At 39.4% G+C, this 21,189-nt stretch overlaps 1 protein-coding gene across 1 annotated transcript in view; it reads right to left on the bottom strand.

The window, feature by feature from the left end:
• MAOB (monoamine oxidase B) overlaps positions 1-21,189 on the bottom strand; it is a 113,983-nt gene that overhangs the window by 19,261 nt on the left and 73,533 nt on the right. The window contains exons 4-8 of the mRNA XM_063083606.1: positions 17,252-17,356; positions 16,328-16,419; positions 11,337-11,478; positions 9,555-9,704; positions 8,463-8,622 (exon numbers count right to left, since the gene is read on the bottom strand). Coding sequence (XP_062939676.1) covers positions 8,463-8,622; positions 9,555-9,704; positions 11,337-11,478; positions 16,328-16,419; positions 17,252-17,356 — 649 coding nt within the window. The remainder of the gene's footprint in view (positions 1-8,462; positions 8,623-9,554; positions 9,705-11,336; positions 11,479-16,327; positions 16,420-17,251; positions 17,357-21,189) is intronic.

Genomic DNA, 21,189 nt, shown 5'->3' on the forward strand with positions numbered 1-21,189 from the left:
TTATGGTTTTTAGTTTAAAGTCTATTTTGTCAGATATAAGAATAGCCACTCCAGCTCGTTTTTCTTTTCTGTTTGCTTGGTAAATCTTTTTCCATCCTTTCACTCTTAGTCTGTGTGAATCTTTATGGGTGAGGTGGGTCTCTTGTAGGCAGCATATAGTTGGGTCCTGCTTTTTGATCCAGTCAGCCAGTCTGTGTCTTTTAATTGGGGAATTTAAGCCTTTAACATTAAGAGTTGTTATTGAAAGGTGTTGATTTATTCCTAGCATTTTATTGGTTGTTTGGTTGTCTTAGGTGTCTTTTGTTCCTTGCTTTCTGATTTACTGTTTGGTTTCTTTGTTTGTTGGTTCCTTGGGTTGTAGATAGTGTTTTTGTTAGCTTGTTTTCTCTTCATGAATGCCATTTTTATTATACTAGCGGGTTTAGATTTTTCTTAGGTTTTTATGGCAGTGGTAGTTATTTTTCAGGAACCAAACCCAGTACTCCCTTGAGGATTTCTTGTAAGGGTGGTCGTGTGGTAGTGAACTCCCGCAGTTTTTGTTTGTCTGAGAAATATACTATTTGCCCCTCATTTCGGAAGGATAGCCTTGCAGGGTAGAGTATTCTTGGCTGGCAATCTTTGTCTTTTAGTATTTTGAAAATATCATCCCATTCCTTTCTAGCTTTTAGGGTTTGTGATGAAAAGTCTGATGTTAACCTGATTGGGGCTCCCTTATAGGTGATTTGACGCTTCTCTCTTGCAGCTTTTAAGATTCTCTCTTTGTCTCTGAGTTTTGCCAATTTGACTATGACATGTCTTGGAGAAGGCCTTTTTGGGTTGAATACGTTTGGAGATCGTTGAGCTTCCTGGATCTGAAGATCTGTGATTTTTCCTATACCTGGGAAGTTTTCTGCCACTATTTTGTTGAATATGTTTTCAATGGAATCTCCATTTTCCTCCCCTTCTGGAATACCCATGACTCGGATATTTGAGCGCTTAAGGTTGTCTGATATCTCTCTCAGATTTTCTTCCATGTCCTTGATTCTTTTTTCTTTCTTTTTGTCTGCTTGTGTTATTTCAAACAGCCCATCTTCAAGTTCAGAGGTTCTCTCTTCAACTTCGACAAGCCTGCTGGTTAAACTCTCCGTTGTGTTTTTTATTTCGCTGAATAACTTCTTCAGTTCAGCAAGTTCTGCTACATTTTTTTTTCAGGACATTGATTTCCTTGTATATTTCCTCTTTCAGATCCTGTATACTTTTCCTCATTTCATCATGATGTCTAGCTGAGTTTTCTTGTATCTCATTCAGTTTCCTTAGAATTATCACTCGAAATTCCTTGTCAGTTATTTCAAGGGCTTCTTGTTCTATAGGATCTAGAGTATGAGATTTATTAACTTTTGGTGGTGTACTTTCTTGAATTTTTGTATTTCTGGTGTCTTTTTTTTGGTGTTTATTCATTGTGGCAGGGGGTTTCACAGTCCACCGGTTTGAGACTAATGACTAACTAGCATGTTGCTGTGGTTGCCAATTTGGTATGGCTCCCGCCGTGACTGCTCAGTTGGCCTCTAGTGTGTTGTGTGTGTGGTTGCATCGGGTCTTGGGCTTCTCCGGGGATCCACCTTTCTGGTCAGCTTGGACTCTGCTGGGCTGGTGGATCACGTACCACAGGGTGTGTGATCTCTGTTGAGCTTTCACTTCCTGTACAGGACTTCTCCCCGTTCCGTGTGCTCTGGCCCAGGCTGTTAGATCGTGCAGTGGCGACCCCACCGGGTGTGTGGTTTCTGTCGAGTCTCCGCCTCCCTGGCCACACGTCTCCCCCCTCTGTGCACACTGTGCTGGGCTGGGGTGTGTCTTCTGCACCCCTCGTCTATCAGCTGGGCCTTCAAGACCCTGCTCGGTGCCGCCTTGCCCAGGAAGTCTACCAGGTTTCTGCTAGGCACAGATGACCGGTCTCTCTGGGTGCCTTTGTAGCACTGTGTAGATCTTTCTCGGGTCTTGTTCACCTTTGTATCCCCCCGGTATAAACCGAGTCTAGTGCCCGCCTGCAGCCTGCTCTCCGGCAGGTTCAAGCGGACCTGGGAACTCTCCTACCACACTATTCCCAACCAGAAATTCGTTAGGCTTTTTTCCAAACTGGTGGTCGCAGAGATGGTATCTGCCTCCCAGTAACAGGAAGTTTACCGGGGCCGGAGTCCAGGGTGTGGTGGAGTGACAGTCGGCCTGCCCGTACTTCCTTGCCCTCCCAACACTGGTCGGGACGCCCCACACCCCCAGCCCCGCCAGAGAACCGCGGAGGGAGTGGGAGAGGAGGCCGGCCCGCAGGCTCCAGAAAGCCCCACGCCAGTCCAAGCAAATGGGCTCAGTGATGGCCGAGCAGGGCGGAGCTGCCCGCACCTGGGCAAATGGAGGCAGCACCAGGCGGTGAGTGGCCTGGTGGTGCAGGCGGGAGCCGCGTGGGCATCCACCCCCCGAACAGAGCTGTGCCAGGGATCACTCACAGTGCTGTGCCAGGTCGGGCGCTCACTCTGTCTCTGGTTTGTCGCCTTCCGTGTTCTCGGCGCTGCCGCCTCGGGCTGTTCAGTTGCGGCGCGGCTCGGGCGCTCCCAGGAATCTTCTTTAATGCCGGCCTGAAACCTCGAATCCTGAATAGGGCAGCTGGCCGCCTTCAGTGCGGCCCCAGCCTCCGGGATCCTGGCTGCATCCACAGCAGCCCTGGCGCCGTGTTCCCTGTTTCAAGACTCGCTTTTGCAGCTAAGAATCAGTTCTTTTCCTGCTCCACACTTCAAAGCTGTTGCCTGTAAATGAGGCAGCCTCTCCTGCCAGGGGCAAAGTGGCGTTGAGCCCCCACGACCGGCCAGCAGCAGCAGTCCTCCCTTAAGAGATGGCCAGAGGAAGGTCCACAAGTTTCCCGGCTGCCTGAGGCCCAGTGGCCACCTTTTCCACCTCAGCTACTCTGCGCCAACCGCAGCAGCCGCCGCCATCTTGAAACTCAATAAGAGATGTTTAAAGACCACTCAAGAACTCTAGAAGATTTAAGAATATGTGAAAACTAGCTAAGGAATAAAAACATGTTATAAGAAGGCAAGAAAGAGGAGACAAACAGGACAGGATCCCATCAAAGAGCAAGTGCATATTGATAACATAGGGACTGGCTGTGGTAAAGGCACTGCTTTCCAGCTGCAGGGATCCTGGGGACACTGCCTTCCCAGAGTGAAGCTGGCCTCTGAACCAGACAGATGCACCTGGTGGAAGTGAAGGAACAAGGAGCAGCGAAAAAATTCATGTTTGTGCCAGGACAAACTATGCAGCATCAGTTGGATTTCTACCACTTTCAGGTAGAAAGCTCAGAAGCCCTGCACACAGAGTGTCCCAACAGCATTGTAGGGCCTCACTCTTAAAAAGAAAGAGACATTCAAAGACATCTAGACATCTAACAAAGTACTTTAAGAAGAAGAGCAAAGACAAAAGCAGATACAAACTAACAACAATAAAGCAGAGAGAACTAAGGAAAAAAAGGCATTGAATCAGGCTGTAGAAGAAATTTCCAAAAGCAAGTAACATCCTCAGAGAGAAAGGAGAAGACTATAGGTGTGGGAGGTGATAAAGAGAAATATTCAGAAGAAAATAATTCATAGAAACTTTTTGAGTGTAGGAGTGTGGAGGGAGGAGTTTTGACAAAATGATAATAACATTCATCTGGAAAAATAACTTAGGAAGTTTACCAAGGACAGAATTAAAGGAAAAATAATAATTAAGACAATGTCCTACCACATATCTATCAAAATATGTCACAAAGCTACAGTAATTAAAACAGTATAGGACTACATGATGCAAATCTGTGTTCTCCAAAGTGAGGTGTGTACACCTGGATTGCACATCTAAATAATGAAAGAAAATACTAAAAATTGTTATTTTTTAATATCAGCTTTTTTTAAAAGTTCACTTTTGTATTTTTTTTTTTAGTTTTTAATTTTATTTTTTGGTGGCTGGCCGGTATAGGGACCCAAACCCTTGACCTTGGTGTTATCAGCACCATGCTCTAACCAAGTAAGCTAACCAGCCAGCCCATGTATGTTCTATAGTAATAACAATACATTTTTCTAGAGGTACATGTGTATAATTTAGGAATAAATACATATAGTGGTAGCTTACTTTTAAATTTTTTTATACAGAGAGCTACAAAAAACATTTGGAGCTCAGTGACAAGGATCAGTGGAACAGAAAGGCTCCACGTACATATGAGGATTTAGTAGGGAGAGAAAATATTTGCAAGATATATAGAAAAAAATTTTAATGAGCCAATAAATAGGTAATTTACAAAATGATTTAATATACCCCTAAGCCTTATTAATAATAAAAATTACAAATTATAGATAATTATTTAATTCCCCCTACCTGACTGGCAAAAAATTAAAAAATATTACTAGCTAGCACGGGTTTGGGAGGACAGAAACTAAAGCAAAAATTTCAAAGGTCCACTCAAATCAATTGACTTTACAATTCCACTTTTCTTTTTAGTTTTTTTTATTTTAATTTTTATTAACATATAGTTGACAAAAATCGTATATGGTTATGGTGTCCATGATCTTTCAATATATGTATACATTGTGCAGTGGTTAAATAAAACTAATTAAAATATCTATCACCACTATTACCTTTTTATTTGCTCATGTTGTTTCTTCTGAATTGATATTATTTTTTCTTCTCTGTAATTTTAGATTGCTTCTGAGGCTGTTACTATCAGGAACAGCTCTTTGTAATATACAATCCTGAATATGTGCTGCAATAGATCATTTTCAAGGTATTCCTTATATGAAAGGAGCATTGAAAAATTTAAATTCTAATATGGTCTCAATCTTGTATGAAGTATGATTGAAGACTTGCTTTTTAAAAATTAATATTAATTAAACCTGTTGAAAATCGAAATGTAAAGGAGGAAATAATGATTTTTGGTTTTGAGAGGAATGTTACAAGTAGTACAATGTTCCTGGGCATTTCTAAACAGAGGAAGACCACCTTGTAAAAGCCTGGTTTTAACCGCCTTTTTTGTTTGTCTGTTTGTTTTTGTTTTTGTTATATTTTCTTTTTTTTATTAGTTTTTTTTAAATTTTACTTCTCAATATACATTGTAGTTGATATTCATGCCCCTTTACCCATTCCTCTCCACCCCCACCCCTCCCCCTACAATTCCATGTTTACAAATTCATCAAAAAGGAATTTTCCTATACAAATCTGTAGAGCTATATGCAGGGAGCTATTTATTGCAGCATGGTATGCAATAGCAAAAACTTTGAAACAAGAGAAATGCCTATCAACAGCAGATCTATTGGGTAAATTTTGACAGAGCCATACAATGAAATATTGTTTATTCAGTTGTGGAAAGGAGGTAGATTTAAATGTACTGCTGTGAAGAGATGTCCATGGCATACTGTTAACAGGAAAAAGCAAATTTCAGTGCTTTTGGAAAAATATATAACATATTTAAAATTATATTTGCATATAAATATACACATTATATGATATATGTTTACAGCGTATATATCTCTCTATATACGTACACATATATTTAAAGTATTACCTATGCATATAATAAATCTCTAAGGATAAACAAGTAAATATCTTTATTTATCTAAGGATAAATACGTTTTTAACAGTGGTTCCCTGGGGGGAGGAAGAATAGGAAAAGGACACTCTTCGTACATTTTTATTTTTTGAAAGTTTTATGGTGAATAAGTTTGCTTTTGTATTTTTTTTTAAAGTATGTATAGTTTCTGTTATTGAAAATCATAAACTGATGTAAATTAGATGTCAAGATTTAAGAGAAAGTGCAAGTGGTTAAAAGATCAGCAAAAGCAAAGATGGCAGGATTTGAAGCGTTGCTAGCAGCCTGCTTTCTCCACGGAAGTGGGCAGGGATGAAGGGCTCATGCTGCTGAGATGCCCCCGGGGGAGGGTGGGGTGCCGATGGATGGTGAGGGCAGCTGGACTTGAGATGACTTGGTGAGAGGCTGGCAAAGAAGAGGGGCCCTTCCTTGCAAATTCACAAAGATATTTAACACCAAGAGACTGAGAAGCACTTCCCGGGATAATCAATCTAGAAAGTGACTATGTGAGAAGATGAATATGTTGATTTGCTTGAGTGCAATAATCATTTCACTATGCATATGTATATCAAAACATCATGATGTACATCTCAAACATATAGAGTAAAAAATAAAATAAAAGCAATGTTTAGCTTAATGCTGGGGGGAAAAAAGAAGCTATCAAGAATTGGCTATGGCTGCCTTATGAAAATACAAAAAGTTACCTTTTCTTTAATAACCCATACCATACCAAAATTATAAAACAAAACAAAGCAAACATACAAACAAAAATCTTGAGTGATTGCTTACTACATGCCTGATATGCACTAGTCACTGTTCTAGTCTGTTTGGGGCTACAAAACTCACCCCTTTCCATCTTGTTAGTTCTTATTCCTTTCCGTGTTACTAGTTAATTACAGTGTCTTCAGCAGTGACCTTGACAGTCCGATGCGAAGCAAAGACCCTGTTATAAGAGCTGACTTCTTCAGGTTTCATTATAGAATCCTTCAAATAATTGTTATTGAATCGCTTATCAATGTTACAGGAATCATATTAGAGGTGAGTTTTGGAGCCCGCCTCTGTGTTTCTATATAGTAGCCCAGAACTCAATATATTGTCATGCAATTATCAGTTTGTATGACTGTCTCCTGAATCTGGATTTTCTGAGCAAGGAAATGTGCCTTTGAATTCTCAATGCCTAGCACAGTGCCTGGCATGCAACAGGTGCTCAATCACGGTCAGTTGAAGAAATATATTAATATAATAACTCTAAAGAAATTTCAAATGCTTTGGTGGGGCTAACTCATGTCCACAATCATTTTTTAAAGTATTACTCAAGGCTCATTACCAAAAAGGATCAAGTCAGATGCAGCTTCTTCCTGAGGGTGGGGAACTTGGGTTTTCTTTCTGATACTGGTGCCCAACAATTTGCTTGGCACATAGCAAGCTTAAGATAAAGGTTTGCAGACATGAACGAAAAGTTATAGATTCTCTCCACAAATAAAGATATTCATAGTCATGAAGAAAAAAATCTGTATTTCTGGTCCTAGACTCTATCTTACTTGCCACCAGCCAGTCATCTAAAATAGGTGACCTTCATCACAAGAGGCAGCAACTCAGCACCAGTGTGCCACTGCCATTGGATTAAAAGACTAAAATGACAGAGCTCTCCATGGTGGGCCACTGCACTGTCCCTTGCAAAGGGTAGATTACTTGCTCAACTGGTCCACCAGTCCAACAACAGTCCTAAATGTGATTGTTTGCAGGGTGGAAAATTAGGAGCCTGTGTTTGTGGCTGAAAAGGGCTAGTACACAGGAAGAACCGTCCTAAGGCCAAACTGTGACATGTTCCCCATTCACCTCCACCAGCCATCCCCTTTCTGCAGTCTTGCTTCTCATTTCAGTCCATCCTGCCTTTTGCCCTCAGTCCCAGGTACTGACTGTTCTTACCTGGTCTCTACTGGGAAGAAAAGTGGATGTGGTAAGAGTAAATGTGATAAGACTCTAGAGCTGTGATGTCCAATGCAGTAGCTACTAGCTGCATGTGGCTATTTACATTTACATTTAAAGCAATTAAAATAAAATAAAATTTAAAAATTTGGTTCCTCAGTCTCACTAGCTCATTTCAAGAGTTTGTTGCCCACATGTGGCTAGTGGCTAGCATATCAGACAGAGCAGCTCTGGCACATTTCTGTCACTGCAGAATCTAGCCCTTTAGTGAGCATCCCAAGTCATGTCTACTCCATATACTAGCACACTTGTTGAACATATACGAATGAATAAATGAACTTAATTTAATATAGTAGAATCTTGAGAGATTGCCTGGAAATTCTCAGAATCTCCACGTTTGTGAATGGATTCATAAACTCATACTTTTAAAAACTGTATTAGAAATGTTGAACTTTCAAAAGGAGAGAACATAACTGAGGCTATCAGAGGTAGGAAAGGGAGGGTTGGGGGGGTAAGGGAGGAATTGGTAAAGGGCCATGAAAAAGTTACATTGCATATTGTTGAATATATTAATTATCTTGATTTGAGCATCACATATTTCACACAGATACTGATATTCAACTCTGTACCCCACAGATATGTACAATCAACGATGTTACAATAAAAAAAAATTTAACTGTATTAGAAAATGTTGATCACCTCTTATCACCAGATTTTGTGGGAGGACTAAATAAATTTTATATTGAATTAGAAAAAGAGTTGGTCATATTCCAAGAAGAGTTACTACCACAAGTTTGTGCCAATATATTTTATTTGAAAGAATTGTACTTAGAACCTGGACTAATGTTTTACATCCAGCATTCTAATAAAAACAGCTATATGCAAATGTATATCTTGGTGCCAAATTTCTTGGACCTTCTTCTGAAGGCCCTTATAGAAGGAAAGTACTCACTCTTTTTCCTCCAGAAGGGCTCTTTATAATAAACCATACACTTGATGACTGAACCCAAAGGCACACGAGTGATCAGCTGGTTTCTCATCATTGGCAGAGGGGGATTGAAGTGAATCTTCATGCCCAGAGTAGGAGGAATAGCGCTAATCACATATTTAGCCTGAATGAAAAGCAACATGGTTAAACATCTTTGTTTTTTCATGTTGTCTTTGTTTTTTCCTAATGATTCTTTCTTTCAGTCTCTTCTTAACAGAGAAGTCAGAAGGATCCTGTTGAAACCTGAAGTAGCCCTATTGTTCCCTAGTTCAAAGCTTCCAGTGATTTCCCATCACATTTGGACTCAAAGCCAAGTTCCTCACACTTACCTTGAAGGCCATACATGAAATGGACCCCTGTTTGTTACAATCTCTGGTCCCACTCCTCTTACTTCTGCCATTTTGACCACCTTGCTGTTCTTTGACCAGGCCAGGCTTTTTCCTACCTCAGGGCCTTGGCACTGGATGTTTCATCTATCTGGAACACTCTTCCCCCAGAGAGCCACATGGCTCAATCCCTCATCTCCATCAGTTCTGTGTTCAAATATCAGTTTCTCAGTGAGGTCTTCCCTGAAGACCTCATTTCAACTTTCATGACCACTCCTCCCACCCCCTCCCTTCCTTGCTTGATTTTTTACACACTACTTACCACTCTCTGACATGCTTTGTATTTTAACTATGTATTTGATTATGGCCTTTTCCTTTCACTAGATTGTCAGCCTCAGAAGGACAGAGAGTTGTATCTTTTTTGCTGTACTCCCAACTTCTAGAATAATGCCAGACATGTAGGAGGGGCTTGATATTTATCAAATAAGTATTTTCTTTGGTTTTCTAATGACATAAGAGCCTAACACAGAGGGTTGAGAATATATGTTTTTGTAAATCCTCATCCCCTCAAATAGTCTGGTTCTGCTTTCCCTTCTTTCAGATAGAGGTAGTTTTTTCACTTTTGGCAAAGGGACTGCCTATGAAGTCTGGGATATTCTCGACTTCATTTAAGCTTTGGTTTATCTATGGGACTCTGGCCTCTTCCCCTTAGTTTAAGGGTCTTGGTTACCTCATACACCTCATGGTTTAGGGTCTCCACAAGTACATTTTCTCCTGTCTGGTCAATGTGGGTCACAGGCCTCTCTAGTTTCACTCGGTCCCCGAGGAGGTCCATTATCCGCTCGCTCACTTGACCAGATCCGCCCACAAATTTCCGCTCCTGGAAAGAAAATAAGACTCAAGAGGTGGGTGAGAAATACAGAAATGGGCATAAATTTCTAAGTGGCTAGTTTTCTTTGCATATCTTTACTCTGAGATGTATAACATTTCATTTTGCTGTTGTGAATAGTGTCTTTCACAATGTTTTTCTAACTAGGGACTGCTGGCTTTTGACAAAATTATAGGTTGTCTAAGTCACCTTCCAGACTATGCTGTTGTGGATTCCCAGGCTCCAACCTCACCTGGACATCTTCAGAATGACTCCATGTCCCACCTGTCTGGTCACTTTCCCTTCTCTTTGTCCCATCTGCTTTCTTTTGCTGTGCTGGGGGTTGGGGGGTGGGGCTGGTGAAGTTCCATCTAAAGTTTGGGAGGAGCGCACCTAAGCCTCTTTCCCCTTCCTTGTGACTCAGGCTCAGAAGCTCCCTGCCTCCACACCATGTCCCCTCCTGCAGGCCAGCCCACTGCTGTCTTGGGTTATCTGTCTTATCCCATGCTAGGTGCCTGCTGCTGTGGCCACTCAGGTATTTCACCTCACTGTACCCACCTGCCCAAGTCTTGCTAAAGCTTCTAAAAGTTCTACATGGCTATGCACACAGTTGAGCTGACTGCCTGCTCCTCAATTTTCAGTTCAATTAACTTTCTAAAAGACTATTTCAAATAGGTCCAAGGCGGGGGGGGGGGGGGGGGAGAGGAGGAGAACGAGGAAAAGGAGGAAAAAAAGGAAGAGGAAGAGGATGAGGAGTGAAGGAGGAAGAGGGAGAGGAGCAGGAGGAGGAGGGGTGGGAGGAGGAGGAGGAGTGGAGAGAGGAGTGGGAGGAAGAGGAGTAGGAGGAGGAGTGGGAGGAGGAGAAGAGGGAGGTGGAGGAGAAGGAATGGGAGGAGGAGGAGGAGTGGGAGGAGGAGGGAAGGGGAGGAGGAAGAGAAGGAAAAGGAGAAGGAGGAGGAGGAGAAGAGGGAGGTGGAGGAGGAGGAGGAGTCACAAGAGAAGGAATGGAAGGAGGAGGAGGAGTGGGAGGAAGGGGAGTGGGAGGAGGAAGAGTGGGAGGAGGAAGAGGAGGAGTGGGAGGAGAAGGAGAGGATGAGGAGGAGAAGGAAGAATAGTAGTAGGAGGAGGAATAAAGGAATATGACTACCTAGCAGATTATCTGAGAACTCTATCTGCTTCCTACTGTGCCTTGCACAGTTCCTTATACAATGTTGGGGCTCAGGAAAAGGGCATCGAATGAATGAATGAATGAGTAAATAAATTCTATGTATGTTGGGTGTTTTAAATTGAAAATGCATTTCTGAGTTTCCTTTTTGAGCTTTCCAGGAAATGCTCAAGCTATGTTTATCAGATGGTCTCCTACACACTTACCAAATAACAATAGGCTGTATATTAAAATGGGGAACGGCAAAAGTACATAAAGGGAGACCAGCCTAGTCTTAAAATTACTTTGGCCACTGGGTTCTCACAGTGGGTACCTTTACAACAGACTGTCCCTATGAAAGCCACTGTAAGCTGCCATGGTAAAGCTCTCAAAGCCGCAAGCCTGCCTCCTGCTTCAGCAGTTCATGGTGGAAGGGTGATGCCAACTTCACTTCTGTAATGGTGGTTTTCTGTTAGGACAGTGGGGGGATGGATGGCTACCTGCCCTCCATTGGTTGTCGAGATGATTCTGGTCGTGCCCCCACACTGCTTCACGTACCACAGGAACCAGAGAGCAGAGACCTCATGGGTCTCCGCAGTGACACACAGGTTCACAAAGACAGTGGCAAGCTGCTTTGCAGATCTGCTCAGGAAGAAACAAGAGCAAATTTGGCAAACATGGGACAGCATCTCCTTAATTCTTTAGAAATTATTCAGATCATACATTTTCTTTGCTAAGTTTAGCACAATTTGGCAAGTCACAGAAAACTGTCACTAGAATCCAATATTATGAAAGAGGACATCAGAGATTTTGAGAATATGAGATTTATTTTCCTCTTAAACAAAGCACCTTCCTCAGAATGGGCTTCTATTTCATAATCTGTGACATCATAACTTCTCCCCACATACCTGCTGCTCTTCTAGTGATCCCCATTTCAGTAAAAGGCACCACTATTCATTCAACAGCTAAAGCCAACATTCTAGAAGTCAAGCTTAATTTCTCCCTTTCCATCACTCTGCCCCCATCCAATCCATCAGGAAGTCCCGTTGTCTTCACCTTCATCACTACCAGTTTAGCATCATCTCCAGACAAGAGTATTGCAATTATTTCCTCCAAACTGGCCTCTCTGCCTGCCTTTGTTCTCACCTAGTGTCTATTCACCACACGCAAAGCCAGATGTTTTCTACCTCCCTCCCCACCATGGGGCTCTTTCTAAAGTGTCAATCAAATCATGTCATTTTCCTACTTAAAAACTCCAGTGGCATCCTATTAAATCAGAATAAGATTCAGATCTGTTACCATGCCCTCCAAAGCCCTAAGTGATCTAGCCCAAGCCTACCTTTTCTATCTCATCCTGTACCCTCTCCTACTTATTCTCATGTTTCCTCAGAAAGACATACTCCTCTTCATCTATGAAAATGAGCGCCAGTTTCCACATCCCCGGCACACTAGCATTCTTTATCATTTTGCCATTGTATAGTATCTTTAGAACTCTTTTCACTGTCTGAAATTGTCTTGATTATTGTTTTATTATTTTTAGCTCTGTCTCCCTCACTAGAATATCAATCTACAAGAACAGAGACCATATCTTTTTTGCTTACTGTAGTGTCCCCTTTAATGAAATAGTGCTTGGCACATTGTAAGGACTCAATAATTACTTGTTGAATGACTGACTGACTGAATGAATGAATGATTGATGAAAAATATCAATTAAACAATATTTTTAAAATGTCTGTAATGTGCAAAGGATATGCTAGGTGCTGTACCAAACACAAAAGTAGTCACAGTTATCTATTTAGTTACTTTACTGCTTAATGGAAGACAAGCTCAAAGGATGGATTTAGGAGAAAGCTATTCATAGAGCACAGATGAGTGAACTTTTGACTGGGGTTGGCAGGTAATGGCTAGAGGTTATATCTTTTCAGGAGGCACACAAGAAAGTAAACGATTTCATGCAATTCCAAGGACTCAGTTATACTGAGCACATCCTAAAATTCTCCAGTAGTAATGTGCACTCTGGGATATCTTTAATAAAGACCAATCCCACTCTTGACTTTGATGTAAAGTTTGCGTGTTGTTAGTATGGTTCCATCAGACACAGAATTTTCCACCCGGTAGTCCTGACAATGGGTGAAATAAATGATACCATCTTCCATTTACTGAACTCTTTCCACATTCCATGGTCTTTAAAATTATTATCTTGTTGTATTGTCATAACAACCCTATAATACAGTCATATTTTCCCCCAGCTCACAAGCCAGAAAACTGAGTCTCAGAGTTTAGACACATAGCTACGTAACTCACTAAGTGGTACAACTTCAAGCTAGATCATACCTGACTCAAACCTCATGCTTTTAATACCTCAAAATGCTTTGTAATTAGTCAGATGACAACTTAGGAAGTGCAAATATCCACCAGGGAACATCTTTCTACTCTAGTGTACCTTGACCCTGGAAGTTTGTACAATCATGCCTAACACACATACCAGTTACCAACAATGTTTGTAGCCATAACAACCTGACAGCACTTTTTTGACCATTCCCATCATCACAGCCTGCAAAACGGTATCATATATACATTGAAGTGACTTAGAGATAGTTTGTAAGATTCCTCATGATAACTGAAGGGATGGAAATCACTGATTCATGCCTTCCTTGCAGAGGCAATTTGTGGTATCTAGCTAAAGCAAATATCCAGACACCAGTTTAAAATATTACTCCAAAGCGAAAACCATCCTTTGCTGTTTTCTGATATCCTATTTCTTTTGTTCTTATTTTATAGGTGAATTCTGGGGCATAAAGTAAAGGGAGTAATAAATAACTATAACTTAATGTTGGCCCAGCCAGACAGCCAATATTAAACATAAAAATATTGCTGCAATTCTCATTGTTATTGTTGCCGATTTGGTGGGAAAGAAATAATCCTGGTTTGAAATGAAGGGAGATCTAAAAGTAATTCTCTCTGGAGGGCCAGTCCATTTGTAAACCTTTATTTGATTTACTCTGGGAGCTTCAGTAAGAAAAGAAATGAGAAGAACAATATTTGAGGGATGGAAAGTCAAGGAAGCTAGTGCAATAATTTTGTTGTATTTTTTGCCCTGTTGACTTTTTAGAAGATAAATGTTATAATATTTTTCTATATAGAAAATATATACATATTATATAAAATTTGGAAAATTCATAAGATAAAAAGGTGAGAAAATGAGTATCTTCCATATACCTGCCCCCCCAAATTTAATCACTAGTCTCATATTGATGCATTTTTTACTAGGTATAGGTTTTTTAAAACATATTTACATAGCTGTGAACACATTGAAAATATAACTTGTGTCTCTGAAGAGCACTTTATAAATGACAAGAACTAAAAGAATGCTTCATTTTGTCAGAGAACAACCTAGGATACTCACTAAGTGGAGGGCTAGGCCAAGGGCTATGACAGAAAATGTCAGGTCTCTATGATCCCAAAGAAATATAATGGGTCCTATCTTCAAGGAGCTTAAAAGCTCTCTGGAGAGAAAAGACCTAACTGGATTTATTGAAAGCTTTTCATAACAGAAGTTATAAAATAAATGCAAATAATTATATACTCACTATATTTTAAAAACCTAAAGTATTTATTTAAGAATAAATACAATTTTATTACAGTCAAAATAAATTATATTGCAAACTGTATTCTCATAAGAAGCATTAAATAGCATTGGGTAAGTGTTAAAAAGGATATAGTTTATAATAGGCATTGATTCCGTGACATAAAAGGACTTTACTTTGGTGATGGGGAGCAATAATCAGCCACAATGTATATCGACAAAATAAAATTAAAAAAATAAAAATAAATAAAAAAAAATAAAGTACTCAGTGCAACTACCATGTGCAGGGTGTTGCACTGGGAACAGGGAAGGAACACACAAAAAAATAAATAAATAAAAATAAAAGGACTTTACTATTCCAGAACTGGTAGCTTTTAAAGGTTGAAGACATAGGAGAAGCAGAAAGATGTTTATTACAGAGTATTATATAATAATAATAATAATAATGAAAAACTAGAAGTAACCAAAATGTCCAACAGGATGATAATGGATCATGGATAATGGATTATGATATTTACTTTCTATGGAATATTCTGCAACCATGAAATATGATGTTTAAAGAAGACTTCTTAATGATGTAATATTTTAAAACATTTAAAAATAAATGTTTGCATCATAGTATTAAATGTTAAAAACATTTTGATGAATGTCCATTGCTTTTGCAGTACATATATAAACACTTTTGTTTTTAGAAATGAGACCACATATTACTCTGATGCCATGAGAGCCTGCTTTTCTATGTGTTTAATATTATGATTTTTTCAGGTCATTAACATTCCTCTGCAACATGGTTTTAAAAGACTAGAATATTCCATATTTTTATGTCCCATAATTAATTTATCCAATCTACTATTATTGGACATTTATATTTTCCCTTTTAAGAATAATATTTTGAATCTGCCTCTCTCTGTCTCTCTCTCCCTCCCTCCTGGTATGCCTCTCTCTCTTCTTTTCTTTTCCTTCTTTAAGCCAAATTCTAAGAGGCTAAATTTCTATATCAAGAAGCATGTAAATTTTATGTCTTTTGATTAGTTCTACTTCTTAGATTCAGATATTCCTAAAAACTTGATTTTACTTTTTGTTGGCAGTGTCCCAGCTTCCCTACCCAATGTCTAGAGAATGAAGACATGAACCCCAGAGCCAAACATATTCCCAACTAATGCTGTTTAGCATGAGGGGACAGTCTCCTTGGTTTCCATTTCTCTTAACTTTGTTTACCATGAATTCACCATGTGCTTGAATTGGAATCCCCCCAATCCTTTCCATTTTCCCTCATGTTCAAGAGCAGTGTGAGGCCTCTCTCCATGTCATCTGTCTATACAGCCTCTGTAATTTATATATAGTTCCCAGTTCTGCCAACAAGAATTTAATGCTTGACTAATGAATAGTTACTTTCAATACTACATGATTTTTATGAAAGGGGAGCAGTTGATCCAGTCATACATGTTTCCCCTACAGTTGTAAATGATCTAGAGTACTTTTCTAGAAGCTCCTCTTCAAATTCTCGAAGAGTTGCACTACATCACATAAGGTATTTTGAATGTGTACGTTAACCCTCTCTACACTTCACCACCAGTGAGGAATACAAAAGTATTTTTACATTAACAACTTGACAAATGAGATCTTTAAGCTGTTCTAAGTAAAGGAGGTGGCACATTCTGGTCTGCTCTGAGGACTTTATGAGTAATACCACTTTTGTGATGCAAAACTGTTCCAAAGAAGTAAGTTGGATGTATAGATATCTGTAGGGTACGACCCAGTTCCAATATTTTTCAGTATTCCACCTGGCTAGTGGCATGGTTTTAGATACAAAACAGCTACTTGTCCCATATATGTTGAATGGAATTGCTAAATAAACCTGAAAAATGGTCACAATAAATTCCTGCACCAAATGGGGAGTCTTACTCAGTCCAGCAGATCTTGTCCAGCAACTCTTTCATTGTCATGCTGTCCCACTCTTCTGCAAGGGGTGCCTTCCATGGGGCATCACTGGGAATCTACATTTAGGGGAGGATTTGAAGGAGAAAGACAAATGTAATTTTCCATTTTAAAAGCTATTCAAATAGTATTAAAAACTCTAACTTAAAGAAGAAAAATGTGAGTTTTCCAGATTTGCCCAATAGTTATTTTACTACATAATCAATGCTCTCTGTGTAGCTTTCCTTATAGATCTGCAGCACTCAAGCCATATTTAATTTCTGATAACACTTCCTGCACAATAAATGGAGGTACGTGGTAATTGGGCTGTTTCCAAATATGGATTACTAAGTTACTAACTTACAGAGAATATTCATAAATTCAGCTCTTTAACAAGGACCAGACAGCTGCACCAAACCACATCTAAATAGGAGTTTTCAGTTAAGCTTTGTGTATGTTTACTTACAGGCTACAGGTTTGGGAATACTGGTGAATCAAAGACCCTGAAGTCTCACTTTGCTATGTTCTGAGAATTTTCTAAATTAGAAACATCATCTGAGGAACGGTGAGTGATACATGACCTTCTGCTCCCTCAGTAGTTATATGAAAATAGCAGGCTTTTTGGCATCTAATACTTTTACAGGTTTTTAAAATTTTATTATTTTTGTATTGAAACATAATTGATTATACATATTTGTGGGGTACAGAGTTGACTGTCAGTATTTGTGTACAATATGTGATGACCAAGTCAGGATACAAGTTCATTCATTCATTTCACAGATCTTTACTGATTGTTACCACTCGATTGACAATGTGCAAGGCACTGGTAGTATACTGCACCTTCTTTCTTTTAAGGACTAAACTTTTTATGAAAAACACAAATGCAGTCAAAGAAGCTTTAAGCAGCTTTACCTCACGCCCCATGTTGTCCATCGTCCTCCAAAGGTTGTTATGATCTAGGTAGCTGATTGGATTCCACACAGGTGGGAATGGGCCCCTAAAGGAGTAAGACTTGCCCTGTGAGAGACAAGATATTTTTATTTTTGTTTTTATTATTATTTTTATTTATATACTTATGGGGTACAGAAGTATACTAAATACTTATAGGTGACTATAAGTATTTGTGTACAGTGATCAAATAGATATTATTAGCATGTTCATCAATACAAATCATAATAACTTCTTATGTCTCTTACCCAATTACCTCTCCAAGTTAAAACAAACAAAAAAAAAAGCCCACAAATCATCCCCGGGAGGCTTAACTTGTTGATGGCACTCAAGCGACATATGCAAAAACCACTTTGGGTCAATCCAGAAACTTGAGTGACAGCAACCTTCAACCGAATTGGAATAACTCAAGGTTCACAGTCAACCAAAATCTCACAATAACTCTGAGTCATTCAGCAAAGACTCATCTTGTACTGATTTTGTAGGCAGAGAAACTAGAGTTGCAAAATGAGAAGAGATTTCATGTTTGTTCTTATATTAATTCTGTGGCCATGTTGGTCTTCTCTCTCCGCAAAGCCCTAAGATTCTCAGGGAAGAGTTGAGATGCAGGCTTACTTTTCTTCTTAGAGAAACAGAAACAACAGGGTGTGTGTGTGTGTGTGTGTGTGTGTGTGTGTGTGTGTGTGTGTGTGTGTGTGTGTGTGTGTGTGTGTGTGTGTGTGTGTGTGTGTGTGTGTGTGTGTGTGTCGCACATATGCATATATAAAAAGCGAGAGAAGGGGAGAGATTCCAATTTATTTTAGGGAATTAGCTCATATTATTGAGGGGGCTGAAAAGTCCAAAATCTGCAGGGAAAGCTGAAGACCCAGGAAAGGGTTGCAGTTGGAGTCCACAGGCAGTCTGCTAGCAGAATTCCCTCTTCTCCTGGGGAAGTCAGTCTTTTTCTTTTAAGGCCGTCAACTGATTGGATGAGGTCCATCAAGCATTATGAAGGGTAATCTGTTTTATTCAAAGTCTATTGATTTAAATGTTAATCTCATCTAAAAAAATACCTTCACAGCAACATCTAGAATAATGTTTGACTAAATATATGGGTACTGTCGTAGCAGACACATAAAATTAACCATTACACGTTTTAATTAATTTTATTAAGGTGTAATTTACATACAATGTACCCATCTTATTTTATTTTTCTTATTTTATTTTTCTAGTAGAAAATTAAATAGTAGTAAATTTTTAACTTTTATCTTAGTGTTTACTTGTACATATTTGTGGGGTGCACTGTGTTGTTTCAATACATACATATACTGCACAATGATTCACTTAGGGTAGATAGCATAGTCTTGTACCCCTTCATAGGCCACGCCTTCCCTCTGCCCCCATTCCAGCCTCTGGTAACCATGATTCTACTCTCTACTTCTATGAAAACCCCATTTCTTTTTAGATTCCACATATGAATGAGATCATGCTGTATCTGTCTTTCTGTGCCTGACTTGCTTCACTTAACATGATGGTTTCCAGTTCCATCCATATTGCTGCAAATGAAAGGATATCATTTCTTTTCATAGCTGAATAGTATTCCATTGTGTATACATCAGAATACATAATATACATAATAGTATACATTGTGTATGTATACCACAGTTTTTTTATCCATTCTTCCACTGACGTGCATTTAGGTTGATTCCATCTCTTGGCCATTGTGAATAGTGCCACGATGAACATGGGAATGTAGGTGTCTTTTTGATATATCGATTTCACTTCCTTTGGGTATATACCCAGTAGTGGGATAGCTGGGTCATAGGGTAGATCTATTTTTAGTTCTCCAAGGAACCTCCATACTGTTTCCCACAATGGCTGTACCAATTTACATTTCCACCAACAATGTAGTAGAGTTTCCTTTTCTGGGCATCCTTGCCAGCATTTGTTATTTTCTGTCTTGTTGAGAATAGCCATTCTAACTGGGGTGAGGTGATATCTCGCTGTGGTTTTAATTTGCATTTCCCTGATGCTTAGTGATTTCGAGCATTTTTTCATGTGCTTGTTGGCCATTTGCATGTCTTCTTTTTTAAATGTCTGTTCAGGTCCTTTGCCCATTTTTTTGTTTGTTTTTTGTTTAACCGGTAAGGGGATTGCAACCCTCGGCACGGTGTTGTCTGCACCATGCTCAGCCAGTGAGTGCACCGGCCATCCCTATATAGGATCCGAACCCACGGCCTCAGTGCTACCAGCACCGCAATCTCCTAAGTGAGCCATGGGGCCAGCCCTATTTCTTCACTTTTTTTAAAAAAAATATCCTATTTTCTTTTATTTTGTCAATATACAATGTGGTTGATTATTGTTGCCCATTACCAAAACTACCCTCCCTCCTCCTCCCCCCTCCCTCCCAACAATATCCTTTCTGTTTGCTTATCGTATCAACTTAAAGGAATTGTAATTGTTATGTCTTCTCCCCCACCCCCGGTAATTTTTGTGTATTTATTTATTTATTTTTAGCTCCCACAAATAAGTGAGAACATGTGATATTTCTCTTTCTGTGCCTGACTTGTTTCACTTAATGTAATTCTATCTAGGTCCATCCATGTCGTTGCAAATGGCAGTATTTCATTCTTTTTTATAGCTGAGTAGTATTCCATTGTGGAGATGTACCACATTTTCCATATCCACTCATCTGATGATGGACATTTGGGCTGGTTCCAACTCTTGGCTATTGTAAAGAATGCTGCGATGAACATCGGAGAACAGGTATACCTTCGACTTGATGATTTCCATTCCAATGGGTATATTCCCAGCAGTGGGATAGCTGGGTCATATGGCAGATCCATCTGCAATTGTTTGAGGAACCTCCATACCATTTTCCATAGAGGCTGCACCATTTTGCAGTCCCACCAACAATGTATGAGAGTTCCTTTTTCTCCGCAACCTCGCCAGCATTTATCATTCAGAGTCTTTTGGATTTTAGCCATCCTAACTGGGGTGAGACGGTAGTGTAGTTTTGATTTGCATTTCCCGGATGCTGAGTGATGTTGAGCATTTTTTCATATGTCTGTTGGACATTTGTATATCTTCCTTAGAGAAATGCCTACTTAGCTCTTTTGCCCATTTTTTAATTGGGTTGCTTGTTTTTTCCTTGTAAAGTTGTTTGAGTTCCTTATATATTCTGGATATTAATCCTTTGTCAGATGTATATTTTGCAAATATTTTCTCCCACTCTGTTGGTGGTCTTTTAACTCTGTTAATTGTTTTTTTTGCTGTGCAGAAGCTTTTTAGCTTGATATAATCCCATTTGTTTATTTTTCCTTAGGTTGCCCATGCTTTGGGGGTCGTATTCATGAAGTCTGTGTCCAGTCCTACTTCCTGAAGTGTTTCTCCTATGTTTTCTTTAAGAAGTTTTATTGTTTCAGGGCATATATTTAATTCTTTAATTTATTTTGAGTTAATTTTAGTAAACGGTGAGAGATATGGGTTTATTTTCGTTCTCCTGCAAATTGATATCCAGTTATCCCAGCACCATTTGCTGAAGAGGCAATCTCTTCCCCAGTGTATAGGCTTGGTGCCTTTGTCAAAGATCAGATGGCTGTAGGTGTGTGGGTTGATTTCTGGATTCTCTATTCTATTCCATTGATCAGTGTGTCTGTTTTTATGCCAGTACCATGCTGTTTTGGTTATTATAGCTTTGTAGTGTACTTTAAGTCAGGTTGTGTTATGCCTCTGGCATTATTTTATTTATTTTTTTTTTTTTGCTCAGAATTGCTTTGGCTATGCATGGTCTTTTGTTATTCCATATAAATGTCTGGATAGTTTTTCCCATTTCTGAGAAAAACATCATTGGAATTTTCATGGGGATTGCATTGAATTTTTATATCACTTTGGGTAGTATGGGCATTTTTACAATGTTGATT

Source organism: Cynocephalus volans, chromosome X (genome assembly GCF_027409185.1).
Source record: "Cynocephalus volans isolate mCynVol1 chromosome X, mCynVol1.pri, whole genome shotgun sequence".
Taxonomy (NCBI): Eukaryota; Metazoa; Chordata; class Mammalia; order Dermoptera; family Cynocephalidae; genus Cynocephalus; species Cynocephalus volans.